Here is a 22,818-nt window from a genome sequence, read left to right on the forward strand (position 1 = left end):
ATGAGTTTCATTGCATCATTTAGTGAGAAAAACCAATAACGGGTTTCATGGGAAACTCTAATAACAAACAGCAAGACATCAAATCCACAGAGGCCGCTAATCAGAGCGCTCTGAAGTTTCAGATCTTTTTCTTACCAACACAAAATATCAAAGCGAGGAAATCCTCAAAATAAAAATAAAGTCCGGTGATTCTTTTCTGTGAGCTCTGGCTTCGGTTCAGCACCTCCTCCAGGAATCAAACACAACGAGGATTTGTGAAGTAAACCTTTGATGATGCCTTTTCTCTCTGAACTGGTAATAAATACAAGCAAGGGGAGGTGTTCAAACCTGTGTCTGCCTGTAGCACGTGTCCAATGCCTTTGTGGCAACTAACGGATTCAAAGCTCTGGCCACAAATAGCACACGGTGAGGTCACGTGAAGACCAGCAGCTGCGGTGGTCACTGGATCAGATTCTGGTTTCTGCCTTCTGTCACCAAACACCTCTGACACTTAAAGCGACATAACATAAAAGTTGCAAATTATTTTGTTGTGGTAATCATTTAATCAACCTTTAATCACTGGAAGTTCAGATATCATTTCATTTTTAAAGAAAGACATGGGAAAATGTCACTATTCAGTGTAAACTCTGCCTACCACGGATTAATTTGCTGTCCATGGAATTCTTTGACCTAGCAAAGTTATTATATTATATTATAATTTCATGTTCTTTAATATATTTTTGTAATGTTGATTTTTCTTCATTGTTACTACCTTATGCACTTCAAGTGTTTTGAGATGAAATATTTGACCTGGAAATGGTCTTTATATATTAGCCAGGGCTCGACATTAACGCTTGTCCGGGACAAGTGGATTTTGTGAAGGGGCAAGTGAAAGAGAATTGTACTTGCCTGACCAGACAAGTAAGCTGATGAAAATGTTAATAACAAACAATAACTAGGGCATCACCGAAACTTTGAAGAGAATGATTCTGATTGTATTTCTTTCAGTGTAAACGGTGACTAATAACAGATAATGTATTGACAGTATCAAGGTCACGTCAACTGAGGCTCGTTCAGTCTGTCAGACTCGCGGAGAAATGTCCCAGGTGTTTGGTGACTACTACTACTTTTAAAATGAAACGATCATTATTTTTTTAAGGAATAAACACACAACATTTATTCCATGTTTTAATTTCAATAATAAATCTCTTTTGTTTACCCAAAAATAAAGTATTGTCAGCTTTATTGTCAGTAATTAAAATATAAATGAAATTAACGTTTTATGCTATCATTAGATAACCAGAAATTTTTTATAAACATCATTCATGTTAATAAAACAGCAAAAGAGAAAAACTTTCACTGCTCTTGAATAAATCACTTATGCAACTTTAAAATGAAGACATTTAATTTATACATATAGTTATAGTTTTGTACATTTACTTTATACAATGTATGCAGCATTTATTATTTGTTCTACTGTTGTTTTTGTCCTATTCTTTGTAAATAATTTATTTAATTGCTGTTGTCTTGTCTTCGGTAAGCTTTTTTATTATTATTATTTATTTAGGCTAGTATTAGCTTTTTGTGATATTGACAATGGTGACCAACAAAAGCATTAAAATAACGTATTTTTCGGACTATAGGTCGCACTGGACTATTAGTCGCATTTATTTCGAACCAAAGACCAAGAGAAAACATTAACGTCTACAGCCGCGAGAGGGTCCTGACTATCCTGAGGGTCCTGACTATCCTGAGGGTCCTGAGTCGCAGGACCAGCCAAACTATGAAAAAAAGTGTGACTTATCGTCCGGAAAATACGGTACCTGTTATGTTTGGAGCCTTGCTCGCTTTACACTTTAATGGTATGCAAGTTCCTCAGTCAAAATAGCTTCTTTCGTGTTATATTGAAGTAAGCAAGCCATTCAGGTTTGGAACAACATGACAAAGTAAATGACAACAGCATTTAAATTTTTGGAAAAACGATTCCTTTGAAAGTATTTCAATCTTGCTCAAAACCCAACCAACATGGAGATTATACGCAACATTAGTCTAAGCCAGTGATTCTCAACCTTTTCGATCTCCCAGCACCACACCCAGAACTACAGATCTAGAAATCACACTTTTCAAATAAGGTTTATTCAGTCTTTTCCAAAGACGGTAGTATTTGACTTATTTCAAATCTTTTAGGTCATCTTAAGGCCCCCCCATTAAAGTTTCCTGAGGCCACCTAGTAGGTCCCGGACCCCTGGTTGAGAACCACTGTTCTAAACTAAGCAAAACAACTACTTATTAGGAATAAAACAGGCTCTTCTGAATACATTCTCAGTGGATGTTGAACATTTATGTTCTGGGGGTTGTTTGTTTTGAGGAGGGTAATGGAACAAAGCCTACGTACTACACAGTCTAACACTTCTGTGTGGCAACACATGATTGCGCAAGACATACTGGAACATCTGCCAGTCACAGCCTTGAAGAGTAATAAGCAAATCCATATCTAATTTAAACACTAAAGCAATGCACGCATGGAAACTCGTGCTTCCATCCAAGTGTATATCCAGTAAGTGGGCTGGGAGAGGGCCTTGCCCCATTTTCCACCAATCACAGAGCACCAGCAGAAATGAGAGGCATCTGCTGGTCACATTGTGTTCACACACACACCTCTTCAATCAGGTCACGATGCCCAGGTCAGTTGACTTTAGTAAAGATCCGTTTACATTTTTCTGGATTGCTTTTTAATGGTTAAATTACATTTTATTTCTCAAAAAGCATAAAGCTAATTTATTAAAATCATGAAACCCTACACAATTTCACATATATTTATTAAAAGTTTTACAAGTTTTACATTTAGGGGTTGTTGTCTTTTCGCACCATATTTTATATTTATCAAATGTTGTGTAAGCATGTCTAATTATTTGAATGCATAGGTCTATATAATTTATTCAAACCTACTCTTAAAATAGCCTAACAGTTTTTTGGCTAAACAAATAAGATTTACAATTAAAATTAATACATGGAAAAAATGTTGTGATTATATCCCAAAAAATATGTTCGTTTCATTCTAGTAATAGTAATAGTCTATATACAATCTACTAGAGCCCAACTGATATATCGTTTTGCCGATATTATTGGCCGATATGAGCCTGTCGCCGATATATCGGTATCTGTGAATATGGCGCCGATATTAGAATTATATATAATGTAGATAAAATCCCCCTTCTGGGGAACATATAATGTAGATAAAATGCTTAAAATGGTTTAATTACATGGTTTGTCCAGCAGAGCGCACTCATTTACTACTGGCGACCTGGATGAAATGCTTCCCTGTTATATACTTTATTCTATATATAGTACCAGACAAATGTTTGGACATATAGGAAAGTGTCCAAACTTTTGACTGGTACTGTAATTTATTGCATTTGATTGTCATGTGCATCTCGCCAGTAAAGCAGGTCCTGTGATTAGCAGTAGTAAATCATCATCACCTGCTTTTAGATTGAGCGACATTCACAACACAGAACCGTAGTTCACTGACAAGCTAGGCGTAATTGTGTTCAAAATCAAATGCGATTAATCTGCGATTATGAACGCAATATTGCCTAAATGTCAGTGAATTACGGCTCTGTGTAGTGAATGCCGCTCAATCTGAAAGAGGGTTATGATGATTTACTACTAATCACGGGACTGGCTTTACTGACAAGATGTGCATGGCAATCAAATGTGATTCATTGCACTGCCCTACTGCACTATAATATACACAAATATATAGGCCATTTTTTACTCCCTAATATTAGAGTTCTTCCGATTCCGATACCACTAATGGAAATTAATGTTGCAAATTTCAACACCAGCCACTTAATGAAACATTTGAAGACGCGTATTACTGAACAATAGTAACATATTTTTTATAAAAATATCTTCAAATTAAACTGGACTTTTATTTTGACAGGTTGCTGTGAATACCTTTACAGTTCTGTGTGTGTATGATTTGACACTAGTTTCACTCAAATTAAACGGTAAAATGCTTGTGAAGTGACTCTCAGAAGTTTTGGAGATGTTGTCCATGCATGTCTACATTTAGTCAGACGACATGCTGAAATCACTGCAAACCTACAACCTTCGAGTTACAAGTCCAACTCTCTAACCATTAGGCCATATAATACTATATTAATACATTTTAATTAAAGGAGAATTTAATTAGAATAAAAACAGCTACGTTTCACCTCGTTGCTGAGAAATTTAAAGTTGCTTTTCAGAAGCGAGGCTATTTTATTGATTCAAGTCACACAACAGACACTTTATGCTTTGTATACTAACTGATGTGTGTGTGAGCTATAATGAAATGTGTAAATTACAGAACAGTGATTAAACTGACAGGAACTATCTGTAAAGCACACACCTTTATGGATAGTCCAATCAAACAGCAGAGGCCTGCCAACACCCACACTGATTAAACCAGCACAATATTGTGCACATATGCAGGTGGTCATCATGCCAGTATTAAAACTGTCTCCTGAAATCTGAAGGGTATTAATAATGAAAAACAAAACCACCCAACAGTGATGTGAAACCACAAACATCCTCAAAACAAAATAGTGATGACAGGTGATTTATTGAAGCAACCCAAGGGGATTTCTGGGGTTATATGGGCCTATTCATGCTAACTTTATCACTGCAGATCTGACCGTTTTACTGTCCAAATACAACTCTGCCAACACAAAGTCATGACATTTTAACTCGATGTGCCCTCGCAAACACACTCCACCGCTGTCAATGTACTCTGACTGACATCTGTCAACATGAACATAATCACATATTAAACACAAATATTGGCTTGAATCAAACCTAATCAGGGATGGTCACACAACAAATTCACATTTTAACTGGAACAGCCCATAACATTACACACCCAAGGCATTTCAAATAAAGATTTTGTATAAGTTATGTAATAAATCAATACTTTGAAATAGTAAGACATTTTAGCTCTACATATTTTACCACACAGGCATTTAAAATCATTTTGTGGATTTTTGCATAATTTATTCACTTCTTGACAATATAAATCTTAATTTTACAACTCTCATGAAATCAATAGCTTGCACCTTCTTCAAACACAATATTAAAATACTACGTGATAAACTAGGGCAAAGCCACCTTGACCATTATATTTGCAGTTTGTTCATGGCGTTTCAAGATACAGAGAAAACTCTCAAACAACATTACATTTGATTATTTTCTCAGTTAAAAAAGCATTTTAAAATCCTTTTAAACTCTGACTCAATCTTTCATTTTCTTTTTTTTTTACTGTGCATTACTATGTGCTGCATGATTCAATGCAATTCCAGGGCTCCAAAAAAAAAAAAAAAAAATTGTAAATTGTAAAAATAAAATAAAAATAGGCGCCAAGTTATTGTTTTAGGTGCCACAGAATAAGTGTTTTTTATTTATTATCATTATTCTTTTTTTTTTTTTTACATTTTAATATTTCAATCATACGTTCATGTGTTTATGTCTCATCTTTTCTTGGCTTTATCAGCATTTTAATCCATCTTGTAGATGACCTGGGAACTAAGGTTAACTTGACAGTGAAATTCAGCCAAGTATGGTGACCTATACTCAGAATTCGTGCTCTGTATTTGATTCATCCAAAGTGCACACACACAGCAGTGAACAAACACACACACACACACACCATGAACACACACCCGGAGCAGTGGGCAGCCATTTATGCTGCGGCGCCTGGAGAGCAGTTGGGGGTTCAGTGCCTTGCTCAAGGGCACCTCAGTCGTGATATTAAAGGGTTAGTTCACCCAGATAGCAAAATTATGTAATTAATACACTGATAGGTGTGTAATTAATTACGTAATTTTGCTATCTGGGTGAACTAACCCTTTAAGGGAGGAGAGAGCGCTGTACATTCACCCCCACTCCCTACAGTTCCTGCCGGCCTAAGACTTGAACCTGTAACTTCTGGATTATGAGTCCGAATCTCTAACCATTAGGTCACGACTTCTTAAAGTGGGAACTAAATGTATTTTCCTTGAAATACAAAGTTTTTCTTTACACAGAACCTGTACCAATATCGTGGACCATATTCTTTACTTGACCACTGAGTGTAGTTTGGGAACCTCCTCCTCAATGCATCCTGTAAATATTTTCATACACTATTAAAAATAAAGGTGCTTCACGATGCCATAGAACAGTGGTTCCCAACCTTTTTCAACTCGTGGCACACATATGTTTGCACAGGCCACTGCAAAAAAATTAACTGACCCCGCTATTGTTGGGTTAATAACTTGGTACTCAGAAGCTAGATTGTTAACTGTCTTTATTGAATGAACTAGCAATGAACAGAATATAACTCAGGCTGACATCGCTTGGCACAAAATATCTAAGATAAATGCTATGTCATTTGTGTTGAAGTATTTTGAAATCTGTGCGTAGGACACGGGCAGCCAGTCAGCGCTGGAAATGCAGAGCTTCATAGCAGGAAGCGATCAGCCGTTGGTGTACTGGCGCACAAATAAGAGTCTATTTTCTGTGCACACTAAAGCTGCGCGAGCATATACTGTACGGTCCGCACCCTGAACACGAGTAGACCGTGAAGAGATGTTCACATCAACTTCTCACGTGTTGGATGAGAAACAAAACGGACTAAACTTTGACAAACCTTTTTTTTTTTTTTTTGGTAAATTAGAACTTGCATACACGTTTGAAAAGCCAGAAATAAACGTCATTTCTGTATGTATAGGATGATTATTTTTATTTTACCTTAAAATTACATCGACTTAATTTGATTTAAAAATCACCTGCTGTAGCTCTATGAGAAAAAGTGTTTCATTCATCCAATTATAAAAATTTAGGGTGATGATTCACATATATATATTTTTAACTTGAGACAATAGTTATTTATTTTTCATTGGCTCAAGTTAAAAAAATATAGATGTGAATCATTACCCTAATTTTTTTTTTTTTAATTGGATGAATGAAAACAATTTGCATCTTTGTTTTATTCGCACCAACATTCTTTGATTTTAACATTTTGGAATAATCTATTTAAATAGCATACTTTTATTTGGTCTGTAAATAAAGACACTGGTAAAGACCTTTTTTTAAATTTAAAATCAAATGTAAAAATAAAATACTGAATGCTGATTAAGAAACATCTTATTGAATGTGTGTTGATTGTGTTGTTTGGACTGTAGAACTACGCAGTTATTGTCTTTAATTTCACATGGTTACAGTTAATCTTTAAATTTAAGGCCAGTTTTTCTGTAGTTTCAACCCAATTCAAAAACAGAAGCTAAATGCTGATGTCTGTAACATCTATGTTTGTATTGAATGTAGGATACTTACTGTGCAGTTACTGCCGTTAATTTCAGATGGTTGCAGTTATTGTTTTCAATAGTCAAAAGCCAGTTTGGCCTATTAAATACCAAATAAACAGTTTATGCACACTTTCCTTCTTTCTTGTCTGTTGCTTAAAGATAAAAAAAAAAATTTGGAAATCGGTATCGGAATCGGCCAGTTTGCTTGTAAAAAATCTTTATCGGAATCAGCCAAGAAAAATCATGATCGGTGCATCCCTAGTTATGTTATGACTTAGACATTTTTACATATATGAACAATATTATTATTTATTGTCATATTAATTGGTGGCCCACCTGCAATACCGTCGCGGCCCACAGCTTGAAAACCACTGCCATAGAAGAACCTTTTTTCTCTTTGCAAGTGCACAGGACAGACATAGTTTGTGTTCACACACACACTTTGAGAGAAAACTTGAAACTCTGGGCGAGAGTAGTGTGTATCTGAGCGCATACGTCCAGTTTTGTGCGAAAGCAAAGCAAATCTGCGTGCGAGGGAAGAGATTTGCACTTTTATTTTTATTAATGTGCTTTCGCACTACAATAATGAACTCTTGACATTTCTCACGCCAGTGTTTCCCTGTTACACTAATAGTAAAGTTTCCTCTGTTAATACACAGGTACAAAAATAATAAATAAGAAAATAAATAAGACAATATTTGGCTGAGATGCAACTATTAGAAAATCTGGAATCTGAGAGTGCAAATAATAATAATAATAATTCTAATTATTGAGGAAAATCACCTTTAAAGTTTTCCAAATTAAGTTCTTTTGAATGCATATTATTATTCAAAAATTAAGTGTTGATATTTGCTGTAGGAAATTTACAAAATATCTCCATGGAACATGATTTTTACTTAATATCCTCATGATTTTTGGCATGAACGAAGAACTGATAATTTTTTACCCAATGTAATGTTGGCTATTGGTACAAATAAAGCTATGCAACTCATAAGTGGTTTTGTGGTCCGGGGTCAGAATTGGTTTAATATAATAGAACTTACTATGATCCTTAAGTCAAATAAAATTTAAGGAAATTGAAAAAGTCAAATAGGCCTAATTGCAGAAGATATATATACATACATACACACACATTTTCACAAGGAGCATGATAACAAATGTGAATGAAAACAACAAAAGGTATGATATGACGCTTTGTAAACAAACCCAGCACAGCTGTAAGTTACTCAAAATAGAATAACTTTAAGCACTAAATCCTTTTTAAATGCTATATAATGCACACTACAGATAAACTACAGATATACGTGGTTAAAATGGATATAAAGTTCAATTTTTTTAGTTTACACTAATCAATGGCACTTTAAGAATTACATTATGTTTGCTAATGTTATTGTCACGCTGCAGTGATCTGTAAATAGCTTTTTTTTATTAGCATGATGTTGTTCTTTGTAAATGATATCCTCTTTTACACTGTCTGTGGGTTAAACATCTACATGGATATACATAAACCTCTGTTGGGATCATATCATCTCTATATTTTGCCTCGTAGTAAACTAACTAATCCATGTTCATTGAAACATAACGTAAACAACGCTTACTGTGAACAGTTCGTTTTCTTTGCATCTGTACGATTTCAATGATTGGCTCTCTTTTTTTCAGAACGGCGATTCTTGCAGAAAGACGACGACTTTGCAGATAAACAAAGTAGGAATCACATTTCCCGCATTTTTTTAAACGTCACAATAAAACGCAGCCACCCTCCCAAAACAGTCACAGTGTGGCCAAGTCCGTAGTTTTCCCGCGGAACTGGTCTACTTTAACACTATTTGTGTAACGCCCCAAAATTGTAGCAATTGGGAGGGTTTTTGTTTTGAAACCCTGGCAACCCTGATTGAATCGATTAGTTCATATATGTATTTTCCTGCTATTTCAATATGTATTATTTACACATACCATCGGATTTATATTTTAAATGCGTTTGTTATTTAAAATTTTACCCTTAAACAGTGGTAAACAATGTTTGGAGAAAGGGTTCACGCGCTTTGCGAAACAGTTCTTTCGAATCACAAAAATAATACATAGATACCAAAACCGCACCAAACAGTTTAAAACCACGAGAACAGGAAAAAGTGGGCACTAAATGCCACAATTCGTCTTTTTGGTCTTGTATTTCTTGGGTTTTGTTTTGAGATTTGGATATTCAATTCCGCTCGCATCCGGCTACAGCACAATGAATTACAAGCACGCTACTATAAGGACACGAGCGCCACTGGCTATTTCTTACTAATTTAACTTACCCCCTAATTTGGGAATAAACAGTTAATAACAACAGATGTGTTTAAACGACGCGAAACCGACAACAATACGGCAGGCACACTAACTTCTAAATGAATTCATGCGATATCTCGTCATCTTTATGAATGCTAGGTGTTGCATCAGCCCTTAAATGGAGAGCAGCACCATGTGCATCGCAGACACGAGGAGACACAGGAAGAAGGTCTCGACAGAGTATCACAAAGTACACGTAGAAGAGGATTAATGTACAATATGGAACAACTGTTTAAATGCACGTGGCCCATTCTTACCTGGTAACGTTAAGGATCCCCGAATTCAATTGGCGACCTCAGAACTGACAGAACGAAAAATAAACAAAAGTCCGGCGGACAGCTGGCAGTTTGTTTTCTATTCTTTCTTCTTTTTCTTCTTCTTTAGGGGTTATTCTATTCTTACTAGTACTACTTTACAATAAAAAAAACTACCCCTTCAACCTTGAGTAAATCCCACCCACGAGGCGTCTCAAACGTCCTTCCGTGTGCCCCACCCAAGCGCGAGAGCACAGAAGCGTCACTTATTTGCATCAGTATTGTTGATATTAAAACGAGCTACTTTTCTTGTTCATCTGTTTGCGTCGTTTCTGCTCATGCAAGTTAAACTATTAATCTCTCATAAACTCATATAAATCCTACTGTAGGCTACCATAGTTGCTTATACACAAAGGCCTCTAAATTATCAACAAGATCAAAAATGTACTGAAAAAAAAAAACCGGTTTTACAGATTCAATGTCCTGCCTTTTGTTTTGGGACTGATAGTTCACACTATTTTAGCATCTAAATGACCTTTTAGTAGGCTATAATTGTAAAAAAAAAAAAAAAAACAACAACAAAAAAAAACACCTTGTGTTTTGTCATTTTGCTGAGAAATCTTTACTTATTTTAATAAATTAAACATATATTTATAGCATTCAAGTTTAAACATTTACTAGACTGAAGTAACATATTTTTGATTATCCATATATTTTTTAAATAAATTATTAATATTGTCAAAATGCATCGCATGTGATAAGCATTTGAGTAACATTTACTTGTTTCTCTCCTAATCATGGTTGCATTGCATTACATTACATTATGTTTTGCTTGCATAGGTTAATAAAGACAACAGTTTGATCATAAAATTGAGCATTTAAATATCAACTTATTAATACATATTGGAGATATAGAGAGACAACTGATATTTATATGCATGTGCCTGTTATACTGTTATAAAGATCTCATTCATTTACATTACAAGCTACCAGAAGAATTTCATCTTTATGGCCATATATATATCAGAAATTGCTTCAAATAGACTATCATGTTTTGCTAAGTTTGGGTCTTTTTTTAACTCAGAGTATGAGCTTCATATTTTTCTATATCATATACACTATACGAGACATAAAAGTCTAATGTATCGAGAAAAAAAAAAAAAAAATAAGAAAACCCTGCAACTTTCTCATCCCTTGCACTTGTAGCAACTAGATACATAATTAGTATTTTGGCTGTTCAATATACTGTATTATTCATTTATTTATCCTAGTGAAAATATATTTCCATCCAGATTCCACAAAGGTTTCAGACTAATTGAATGTGTTGTCCAACAGAAATTAGCTTGATTTGAAAGTAAAAAGTGAAGGCATGAAATACACTTGCAACAAAGTATGTCAGCTAGAGCTGTATACATTTTTCACTGCAGAAAACATCTTGCTGCTCAATTTTTCTTGCCAATTTGTTCAAAGAAACCTTTGATACTTTGATTTAGAGAGTCTGATGATGGAAAAAGACTCCTCATACACCTTATCCAAACTCAGACACATCTGTAGGCTGACTCACTAATAACACAGGCTTCCTTTGTTGAAATCAACTGTGGACTTTCCCAGAAGTCTGTTCTGAGAGAGATTCTAGCGAGTGTACAGGGAAATAAACAACTTTGAAAAAAGAAAAGGAAAGAAAAAACAGAACATCTTAAAACCGAGCTGAGCTAGAGAGCTGAAATAGCATACATTAGTTGTAGGGATTTTTCAGCAACTCTTTCTTCAAGCTACATTGTTAACACTGGGCCTGTCCCAATACTCACATTTTCAGTCTTGGCTACTTGAGAGTGAATTAATTAGATGTTGTTTGTTAGTAAAACATATTGTGCTGTACATTTTATTGGTGCAGAGATTAGTATATTTAAAATGCTTTTTAACACCAGTAATTATATCCATCACAATTACTAAATTGTGGCATTATTGAAAGGAATAGTTCAGCCAAAAAAGAAATTTTGCTTAAAATGCACTCAACCTTGGGCCAGTCAAGATGTATAGTTTTTTGATGTACTACCAGAGTACAGATAACCTATACAGGAAAACTGGACCAATTAAAAATCATAACAGACTAAAAAACACACTAAGAGGTCAGAATAATCATGTAGGCCTATTATCCATATATATTACAGACACAGCATTGTCATTCAGAGTGTTATTATTTAATAAGTGCATTCTTGAATAGGGCACAGAAATGTGCTTTCATGTATAAAACATGTAACTTACCAAGATAAATACAGCTACATTCAAAATCCAACACTTCACTTCCTGACAGAAGTGTATTTTTACTGTAATACTCTGTTTTAAATACACAATAGTCAGGTTTGAATATTTATCATCAGTAAATATCCACTGCGAGCCACATTTAAGCATGTTTATACTTTTTAATGGAATGCATTTAATTGTTGTCTCATTGATGAGATTGACGCTTTTTCTTAAAGCAATTTAAATTAATGCATGTTGAAAAAAAAATCTAATCGAATAACTGCAAATAGTTAATAATACACCACATATAAGAGTATATAAATCTTACTTTAAGTTTAGTACTTTAAACTAATCCACATTTCACATGCATTTCAAAATGTATAAATCCTAGTCTGTATTTAATCTTTATTTATTTATACAGGGGAAATCGGTATGTCTTAAAATATGTTCTTACAGTAAGTTACCTGGCAAAAACTTGATGAATAAATAGCATAAACTAGTAATTTCACCTAATTATTATATTAAGATTTTGGACCTTCTTTACATAAAATGTCTGTCTTAAATGCATTTTTAAAAGAGGGATCAAGACTCTATAAAACATCCTCTAATAACAGTAGACCTAGGGCTATGAGATCCTCATCCCACTAGATGGAAGCATTACTTCACAAACTCGGAGTATAACGCCAGTGAGCAGTGGCAGAACCGTGTATTATTCACTGTTGTCTTTCAGGAGTGTGAGGACAAACCACAGCCAGTGTCCCTCATGGAACATTTAAGAATGGCCTGCGACGTCTGAACAACACTTGACCCCTTTGCAACCAACAGGAGCTCTGACAAAACCCAAGGGAAATTGCATTAGTGCTGCTATTTGCTGGCTCATCAGTGAGATAATGCAAGTTTATCTGACCCATGAGGGAAACGCAAGAAAGATGCAGCGCACATTCTTCAGTACTACATTAAAGGCCAAACATACATCACAAAGTGTCAATGAAAGAGGATGATTTACACGGTGCATCAGTAAATGGAGACAGAGATGAAGGAGAGCAAAAAAAGAGGGAAGAATAACAAGCATAAAAAGAAGCCATTGTCCACATACCCATGACCTTGCGGGGGAGTCTGAGGTCACAGCTTTCTTCAGTCGCTCTTGATTTCCACACAGTCGCAGAAGTGATTAATGACGAATGGTAGACTTGATTAGCTAAAAAGACGGGCGAAACAAAGCAGTCCCAGTGCTCCTGTTGACTCCCCCCGTTTAGATTAACACATTCAATTCAAGAACTCTAATGAAAACGCCATTGGTCAGGATGAAAGGTACGATTAAGCACAACGTCCTCCTTCAAATCCACAATGGTCCTTGTGGAAGAGGCAGATATTTATGCAAAGTGGCGCTCTCAAAGCTTTTAGCATTACAGCCAATGATTTTAAGCCCTTTTGGTGTTACATAAAGGTAAACGAGGTGTTCAGTACTTGCGTTGAACTGATGGGTTCGGAATAAGAATGTTTCTAGTGCTCAGCCAACAAAATATAAAACTGACCATATGTTTGAGCAGTTAATATAAGGCCCTTTCTAACGAAAAGTGATCAAACGTTTCTACTGCTGGTGTTGGGAACCCATTCGCTTCTCTACTGCAAGTTAAAAAAGGTTATTGTAACTGTATGTATCAAAATTGCAAGCTTGTTTCTTGTAGTTGACTTGTTCCTTGTTCTCAGTATGACTGAGTATATGACTGTATTTCTCAGTATTTGCGACGTGACTGTCATATTTGCATGTTTTTGTATTGTACATCATGACTTTATCTCTCAATGTGACCTTAGGTCTCACAATGTCGCAATATTTTGCAATCATTACTTTTTCTCATATTAGCCATTTTATATCTCATTTTGTGACTTTGTTTCTTCTAATTGTGTCTTGATCTCTCATTGTAGCTTTATATCTCTAAATGTGACTATTTTGCTGTTGTGCCTTCGTTTCTCATATTTGTGATTTCATCTCATAATTGATACGGTTTCTCGTTGTAAGCTTTTTAATATTTCACATTGCCGTTTTTGTTTCTTGCAATTGAAAAGTTGAATATCTTACTGATTTTACAGTGCATCTCACCATGTGATTTTAATTCGCAGTTGCGTCTTTGGTTCTCGTATTTGTGATTTTATCTCATAATCGATACTTTGTTTCATATTATTTGCTTTTTATCTCACATTGCAATTTTGTTTCTTGCAATTGAAAAGTTTTATATCTCACTGATTTTACAGTGTATCTCACCATGTGACTGTATTTCGCAATTGCAGCTTTGTTCCCCAGATTTGTTTTTATCTCACAGTTGAGACTTTTTATCGCTCAGCATGACTTTATGTCTTCCGGTGTGACTGTTTCTCATTTTATCTCACAGTTGAATCTTTTGCTCGGTGACTTTATATCTCACACTGCAACTTTATAATTCACAACAGTGACTATATTTTGCAAAACGTTATTGGCAAATTGTTATAGTTTGTTTCTTGAGAATATTATCCTTGTTTGACTTTATATTCCACAATTGTGACTGTTTCTCATAGCTGCATATTTTATATCTCACAATTATTTATTTATACAGTACTTCACTCAACTGCATCTTTTTATTTCTCATAATTATGAATTTATATCTCACAATGTGAGCATATCTTGTAAAGTCGTTTTTTATAAATTGTAATTTGCGACTATTTCTTCCAACTGCAACTTTAAATTTTCTAACCTTTTCTCACAATTCTTTTATTTTTCACTCAGAGGTAGAAACAGGTTTCTATAGATTACCACAAGGAATATTATTCGAAATAAACATGCTCTGGTGAGTTACATAACAATTTAATGGAGTAAGCTATCAAGAACCTTGAATAAGAATATCAATGCACGAGGATGCGGTTTGTTGTCTGTTTTCGAGCACTTTAGAGACTTGATCTGTTAATCTCAGTGATAAAGATGTCACTGTCACCGACAAAGCCTTTATAAACATCTCTATATACAAGCACTGCATTAAACTCGACAAGCTCTCAGTGCAAATTTGCCTGCGATCAATGGCCATGAGAGCACATGCATCCTGACTAACAGGAAAATATCTACGTTAGAAGCACTAGGAGTTGCATACATCTCATAATATTAGAGGCATTTCCGGTCCTGATGTCTGATTGGTCAATACAGCGAAATCTAGATGCACCTGAGATACACCTCATCATATCATTGCAAGGCACCTGTGGAGTTTTATGTTTGTTCAGCTTAATCTCATAAGAAAATGCAATTATTTAATGAGGTGTGATGATTTTGAATACATTTGTAAGATGCGTGTATGAAAATGCACATGAAGGTCCATCCCTAAACAACACTGTCACTGGTGTGTAAACAGTTCAAATAAAATCTATGAGATAGTACATATTCATACACCACCACGTATATATGAAAAATAATGTCATTACCATTTACTCTCCATATAAAAAAAAAAAAAACAAGGTTATTGCTGTAACCTAATATAGAATAATAAAATAAAATAATTTTATAAACTATACTAGACTAGTATATGGTAAAGGGACTCAAAAGCAAAATAAAATTGTGACAAAGAATGCAGTTTTACTTTGAAAACTGTTTGGTTGCAGAAGAGCAAAGAACAAGCACAGTCTTTCTTTCAGCAGTGCTTTATTTCAGTATAGTACGGCTTTCACCCACAAATGGCACAGTGTTTAACTTTGCACACAAATATTTGTTGACCATCACAAGGACCTTGCAAACCTTTGGATTGGATTTTTTTTGCAATGCATTTTTGTTTTGTTTTCATGAATAAAACCTTCTCATTAGCTGCTATATTTTCATAATAACAAAAATAAACAATATCAATTTCTCAGTATGACAGATTATGCTACCCATTACTGTACATCTATGAGAGCATCATATTCATTGAGGGCAAATTTAGGTTTCTTCGAACCAGGACCACAAAACAAGATGATCTGCAATGACACCTTGAGGAGAGCAGCTTTAAGATTATAATATTAATTTTCTTACTCCCGGATCTCAAGCAGGGTTACAGAAAACTGTTGTCATTGAAGAAAGAAATCAAATAAATCAAATGTATTATAAAAGATGTTTACACTGAGCGACACAACTGTCTGAAAAGCAATTCGAAAAATAGTTTCTATAGTATCTCAGATTTTATATTATGAATGAATACAAAAAAACCTAATTTAGTCAAATTAATATTCATCAAAACCTGGTTATGACTGAAAAGGTTTAAAGGCACTAGAAAAAATATAACTTTGATTTAAATGACGTGTATTTAAAAAACTATATAATTCAAGAGCTCAGCACTGAACTGACTTGTAATCAATATGTCATTCTCAAATGATTTATTATGATTATTTTATCTTGGATGAATACTTGGTGCACATACATATTTATACAGAATATCACTTACACAGAATGTCAAAAAGTGCTTGTGTCAAATTAAATAGCAGACAAATCAGACTTATGGAAAGTAATTATATTTACTTCTCACAATTACAGTATTATAAATACAGTGCTGACTAATATCGCTTATAATACTGACCACAATACAAGTGATAACATTATTCACTTGTTAAATAGAAATTTCAGTAGTAATTAAGATCTGGCAATGATCTAACCATATGAATGAAGTTTTGTTTGAACTTTAGCATAACAGGGTTTGGCAATTAAACTTTAGCTCAGTTGGAAAGTGGGTTATTGAGAAACTAATACTTGATAATCAATAATCTGTGAACAATGACAGAAAAAATGACTTGAAAAGGAATGGGATAGAAGGTATTCATAACATCTTGTACTGAATTCTCTGGAAAATTTGGGCTTTCTAAAGGATGATGGCAAACGCGCTGTGAATGGAGTTAGGATGAGTCACAGAAGTGTGCTGGGTTTCCATCTCGCGGTGAATCGCTGATTGTGTTTCAGTAGCAGTAATCGATTTCCTCGTTGGCCAGAACAATAGCGGTTCTGCAGGGAATGTAAACCTGAGAGAGTGGAACAGCCAGAGACAGAAAGAGATCAAAGGGACTCCGCCATTTGTTTGAGGCAGTGTAGCACATTCAGAAACAATGCATCACATGAAAAAGTGTAAATGTCTCAAGTACTGTGGAATGTGTAAAAAAAAAAAGAAAAAAGTTTCAGGTGAAAGTTAGACCACAGTTATTATTTTTCATATTCATGGATCCACAGATTTGTGCAGAATGGCTGTAAATAATTCAATAATAATAAATAGTGCATGGAGACACAATGTGCAATTTCATGATAATGAATTCAATCAAAATTAAACAATACAAATATTAAATAAAAAATATCAAAGCAGAAAGAACAGAATGATATGCGAATTTTGGTATTACTCATTCCCGAAGGTTGCGCACGTTCTGAAAATTCCCGCAAACATTTATTTGATATACAATGCAGGTTAGATGAGCTAAAAAAAAAAAAAAAAACATTACACAGAATATCTGATTAAGTCAGTGGTTTGAACACAGCGTGAGGTTCAGCTGTACAGCGTCTTCTCGTCTGCACTAAGAGAGCTGATGCACGCTACGATACAACACTTTCACCCAGCTCACAGAACTGTCACTTGCCTAATCAGGTCAGTGTTGTATCGTCACAAAAGTTTATCATTTGCACTTCGTTTTAAGTCTATTTAAGTCTATTTCGTATGCTCCAAACTAGTTTTCTGGGCACTCACAGCCAAAATGTGTGCACATGAAGCCACCTCGCAAACACCTCAAGAAAAAAGGTATGGTTTTTCATTGTTTCTGACTCATTGCATTTTAATAAAATTAAGAAAATTAAATGGTCAGTAGCAATAGATACAAAAATAATCAAACTTTTTCAGGTAGGCATTCATTTTATTGTTATTAGCCAATATGCATTTTTATTCAGATTGAATTTATGAATCTGTGGTCTGGTTAGGTTTAAGGGTTGGGTTAATTGTAATTTTAAATATAATTACAGAAACGAATTTCAGATGTAATTACGTGCAGGTATTTGGGTTGCACTTTATTTTACAGTACGTGTACTAACATGTACTTATAGTGTACTTACAGTGTATTTATCTAAGAAAGTTCTGGTAATACAAGGTTACTACATGGGGTAGGGTTAAGTTTAGGGGTAGGTTCAGGGTTAGTACCTAGTTATTACATAGTTATTGTAATACTATAATAAGTACATAGTATGTACATGAGGAACATGACTGTAAAATAAAGTGCTACCGGTATTTGTTTAAATATAAGTACAATGTAAAAACATGTATTTACACAATAAGTGCATTGTACCAAATGATTAATTCAGATGTACGGTAAGTACATAGTAGTTAAGGCCACTTAATTTAAAGTGGGACCAGAAAATTTAATAATATTTGAAATATTTGAACAATACCAAACATGCTTCTCTCCCTTTTTCAAAGACATAACAAATGTTTATTCTTTTCAAAAATGCCAATGAGGCTTTTTTTAGTCATTGTGAAATCAGGTTGCATCACATTCACATATATTAAACTAAACACGTTCATAATAGAATAACCACTAGTTGCTTGAATTGCATTGTATATGTGTTTTGAATAAAAACTAAATAGACATCAAAATAATAAAGGTTATAGTATTTTCTTTACTCTTAACAGTGCAGATGGGCCCAACACATGATCTCACCTTTCCAACCTCGTCCATTCTGTTTCACAGAAACATGTTTCTCCTGCACTAAACCTCTACAGGGATGCAAGATGTGTGTGTTCACACTGCAGTCGTTGATCCCTGACCCATGTCTGCAGCTCATCGAGCTCCCTCAGGACTCACATCTCAATATCTCCTCCCTCGCTCAATGAGAACACCTCAGAACATGTTTGCTCGCTGTGAATTCCTCCGCCACTGCAGAGCCGCGGGAGTCAACGACTCGCCTGCCGCAACACTGACAACAACATCGGTGACTAATTAAACCCACTCGGCGGGGAGAGACAGAACCGCAGCGCGCCGCTGCCGAGAGACAGAGCTGGAGTGAATCATCACACCTGCCGAGACAAAAACTACCGCCGTGTGTCAACAGCATTTACTTTCCCGAGCCGCGTAAAGCAATGGTGACAAACAGCGGATTAATCGGCTAACAAAGAACAGCAGAGGTCTCTAATGCCATTATTACAGCACGCCACACACATGCTGATTATTGCAACCAATGCAACATGATGCTCATTAATAAAATGTGATCATTTCAAATTAGATTCTGGCTTTTGAATATAGATGTGTTTGATTAAACGTGCAGTCGAGAAGGATCAAAGGTTTGGACTCAGACTTAATTAAGATACAATTAGTATTAATTGCACTTGGATTAAAACCAGGGTGCATAGTGTTTCGTCAGTGACATGATGCTTAACTATGCATTTATTCCGAATTATATTCCAAATTCAATTCACACATACAAGCACTTCAAGCATACTCTGTTTTATGATTATTTTAAATATTTTTTTTTAAGGCATAGAGACACAAATGCACAGCTGCTTGATGAAGAAAAAGCCTCATTAATTAAGTCATGAATATTTTAAAGTATTTTAAAGGATATGTATTATTTTAATTATGTTGATGTATTTTAGGCAGCACTTTACAATAAGGTTCTATTTGTCATCATTAATTAACAATCTAACAAAACAAATATTTCTAAAGCATTTATTAATCTTAGTTAATGTTTCATACATTATTAAAATCAAAAGTTGTATCCATTACTGTTATTTAATGGACCTGAGCTGGACTAACAATGCACAGTTGTATTTATTTATTAACTATAATGTTAACTAAGATTAATAAATATGTAACAAATGTATTATTTACTGTTAATTTTATTCAATGCATAAAATATAGCAAACCAATGGAACCTTATTGTAAAGTAAAAAAAAAAGCAAAATACAGTAAAAAAAAAAAAAAAAAACACAGTAAAAAACTAAAATTAAAACTTAAAATGGAAAATAAAAGGTAAAATGTATTAAATTCTAATATTATATATATATATATATATATATATATATATATATATATATATATATATATATATATATATATATATATATATATATATACAGTACAATATTATACCATATAATAGTTTAATGTATATAGGGTTTTTGTGTGTATTCAATATGCATTATATATATATATATACACATGCATACATATATGTATACATACACACACACACACACACACACACATACATACACACATATATATATATATATATATACACGTACATACACACACACACACTACATCTGTGGTTACTCTCTGATGCCTCTTAAATTGATATTTTTTTACATAATGTTATGACATTTAAGTCTCAAATCACAATTTGGTTCTACTTTATTCCAAACTGACTGTAAAATATTCAAAAACCACTTTTTGAAAATTACAGCATTTCAAGGCTTGTTGTAAGAGCTGGCAGGAGCCGTACAGCAGGTGTCTGAAGGCCTTGGCGAAACATGTGGTTTATTGTTCTGATTCTGCCGAGCCGCTTTCTGCTTCAAGGACAGCAAATCATTAGAACTTCTCTTTGTGATCAGCATGAAAGAGAATTTGGAAAGTGAACGAAAGCTACGGGGCCGCCGTTTGATGCATAAACAAATTGAAGATGTGCGAGAAAGTGAAGTTCTGCCTTGAACAGTATCTTGTGCAGTCGTGAATCGCTTTCCCGCTGCGGGTTTGTGAGGTCCAGACTTTCAAGGAAGAATCAGAAGAGCCTTTGGGCACGAGGCTCCAGCGGGCTGACGTTCTGGCGAGCCGGATCAGTCAACATCATGCGCAAAACAAGCTCGGTTCACGCGCCTCGGGGAGATGTCGGAGTCTCATGATGACCTTCTGAAGATGGGCACGTTGTGTAACCTTAAAACAAGAACACTCCAAAACAATCCACTGCCTCTTTCTCCCCTCAAATCCATGTTCACGGGTCTCTGGCGGATACGCTCGCAAACTAAACTCTCTCACACACCTGTCTCTTATCTCGTCGCTGCTTTTCAAGTGCTTCTTGACTGAAGCAGAGCAAGAAACTTCAGCTGGATACTGATTTATGGTGTGTGGACACAGAGATTGAGGGCAAAAAGTAAAATGGTAACATGAAACACTTATAAATCCAGCAGTATGAAATTAAATCCATCAATTTGAGATAAAAAAGGTAACTATAGGGGAATGTTTTGGAAGGCAGTGAACTGTGTCTTTTTTAAATGAAAATAAAAAGTATTTGGTGTGAGATGCTGGTAAATGATTGCCATGCAGGTGATGCTGAAAGATTGTTTCTTTAAAGCATAAACAGAGGAAACGGACAGAATATACACTCTAAAAAATGATGGGTTGTTTAAACCCAACTTTGGGTCAAATATGGACTAACCCAACTGATGGGTTATAGGTTTACATAAAATGTTTAACACAAAAGTTGGGTAAATCCAAATTTGAGTCGGGTTGAAATAACCAAACATTTTTTTTTAGAGTGTATGTGAAGTCACTCAAATATCTGCATTGTATTGCATGTAAATAAACATTAGATTATATTCCTGTATCTGCATTGTAAATTAACTTTTAATATTCCTATCGTTTTGAGCTAACTAAAACTAAATAATATTTCAATAATCAAAAACATAATTTATATATATATATATATATATATATATATATATATATATATATATATATATATATATATATATATATATATATATATATATATAAATTAAATATATTAAATATTATTACTTTTTTAATATTATATATTTAATATATATTTAATATTTAAAACAAATGTTTAATAATTAATATTTTTTATATAATAATCAATACATTCCATAATAACCATATAATAAATACTATAGCTTCTTATTTTGTTATAATATATATTTATTTTTACAAAAATCTGCTTAGAAAAAGTCAACGCTGGCCAGTTTTCTTCAGAGAGCAACATCTCTATATAAATTCTGTTTGTTTGTATATACACACAAATGGTGGTCAATCTGAACAAAACATGAACAAAAACGTATTAAAATTAAAATGTTTATGCAGATTTTTCTTCTTTTTTTTGCACCAAATAAATGTCTCAGTGTGAACAGTCCTCGACACAAAGACTGTTCTTAAAGTAATAGTTCAACCAAAAAGCTCAATGCTGTCTGACTCGTTTGACTTTCTTCACTTGTTTGACTTACTTTCTTTGAGCACAAAGACAGACATTCATAGTTGAATTGCTAAAATTGCTCAATTCCATGCAATGAAAGTGAATGGCCACCACATTTGCAAGATTTTAAAAGACTGACTTAAAGTCAGTCTGTTCCTTTTACAATTTTTCAAAAATCTAGAATATTAGCACCCAATTTATATTTTTGAAGTTGTAATCCCTTTTGGAGTTTGACAGCCCCAGTTCCCCACCACGTTTCATTGTATGGAAAAGAACAGCAGGGATATTCTGCATAACTCTCTATAAGAAGTTTAATAAAATCTCATAGGCATGCTGTACCCTTAAATAGGAGCACAAGCGGTATTTACTGATTTAGCTTTGACTTTTTTGACTTAGACCATCAATCACATTTCCTTTAGAAAATGTAACGTAGTTCACTTCTGAAATCTCATTTCCCAAAGATTCTTCTAAACACTAAAAACTCAAATCTGTCTGGATATCGAGGGAGTTTTCTTCAAAGACAAATTCT

The 22,818-nt window shown here is 34.3% G+C and overlaps 2 protein-coding genes and 1 long non-coding RNA gene across 7 annotated transcripts in view; 1 reads left to right on the forward strand and 2 right to left on the reverse strand.

The window, feature by feature from the left end:
* LOC113115271 (high affinity cationic amino acid transporter 1-like) overlaps nucleotides 1–10,122 on the reverse strand; it is a 25,689-nt gene extending 15,567 nt beyond the window's left edge. The window contains exons 1-2 of one of the 5 annotated variants that reach the window (XM_026282728.1): nucleotides 9,890–10,121; nucleotides 328–489 (exon numbers count right to left, since the gene is read on the reverse strand). The gene's annotated coding sequence lies outside the window, so the exon portion shown is untranslated. Of the gene's footprint in view, nucleotides 1–135; nucleotides 290–327; nucleotides 490–8,902; nucleotides 9,103–9,889 lie in introns of those variants that run through there. The other 4 variants (XM_026282731.1, XM_026282726.1, XM_026282727.1 and 1 more) reach the window with 4 other exon arrangements.
* On the forward strand, nucleotides 828–19,816 carry LOC113115272 (uncharacterized). The gene is made up of 3 exons (XR_003293855.1): nucleotides 828–2,663; nucleotides 17,826–17,892; nucleotides 18,833–19,816. It is a non-coding gene; the product is annotated as an uncharacterized LOC113115272 (long non-coding RNA).
* The window catches only part of LOC113115270 (1,4-alpha-glucan-branching enzyme-like), a 153,473-nt gene continuing 146,429 nt past the window's right edge, over nucleotides 15,775–22,818 (reverse strand). Inside the window, exon 16 of the mRNA XM_026282725.1 lies at nucleotides 15,775–17,131. Within this exon, the coding sequence (XP_026138510.1) occupies nucleotides 17,069–17,131 (63 nt within the window). The 3' untranslated portion in view covers nucleotides 15,775–17,068. The remainder of the gene's footprint in view (nucleotides 17,132–22,818) is intronic.

The sequence above is a fragment of the Carassius auratus genome, chromosome 15 (genome assembly GCF_003368295.1).
Source record: "Carassius auratus strain Wakin chromosome 15, ASM336829v1, whole genome shotgun sequence".
NCBI lineage: Eukaryota > Metazoa > Chordata > Actinopteri > Cypriniformes > Cyprinidae > Carassius > Carassius auratus.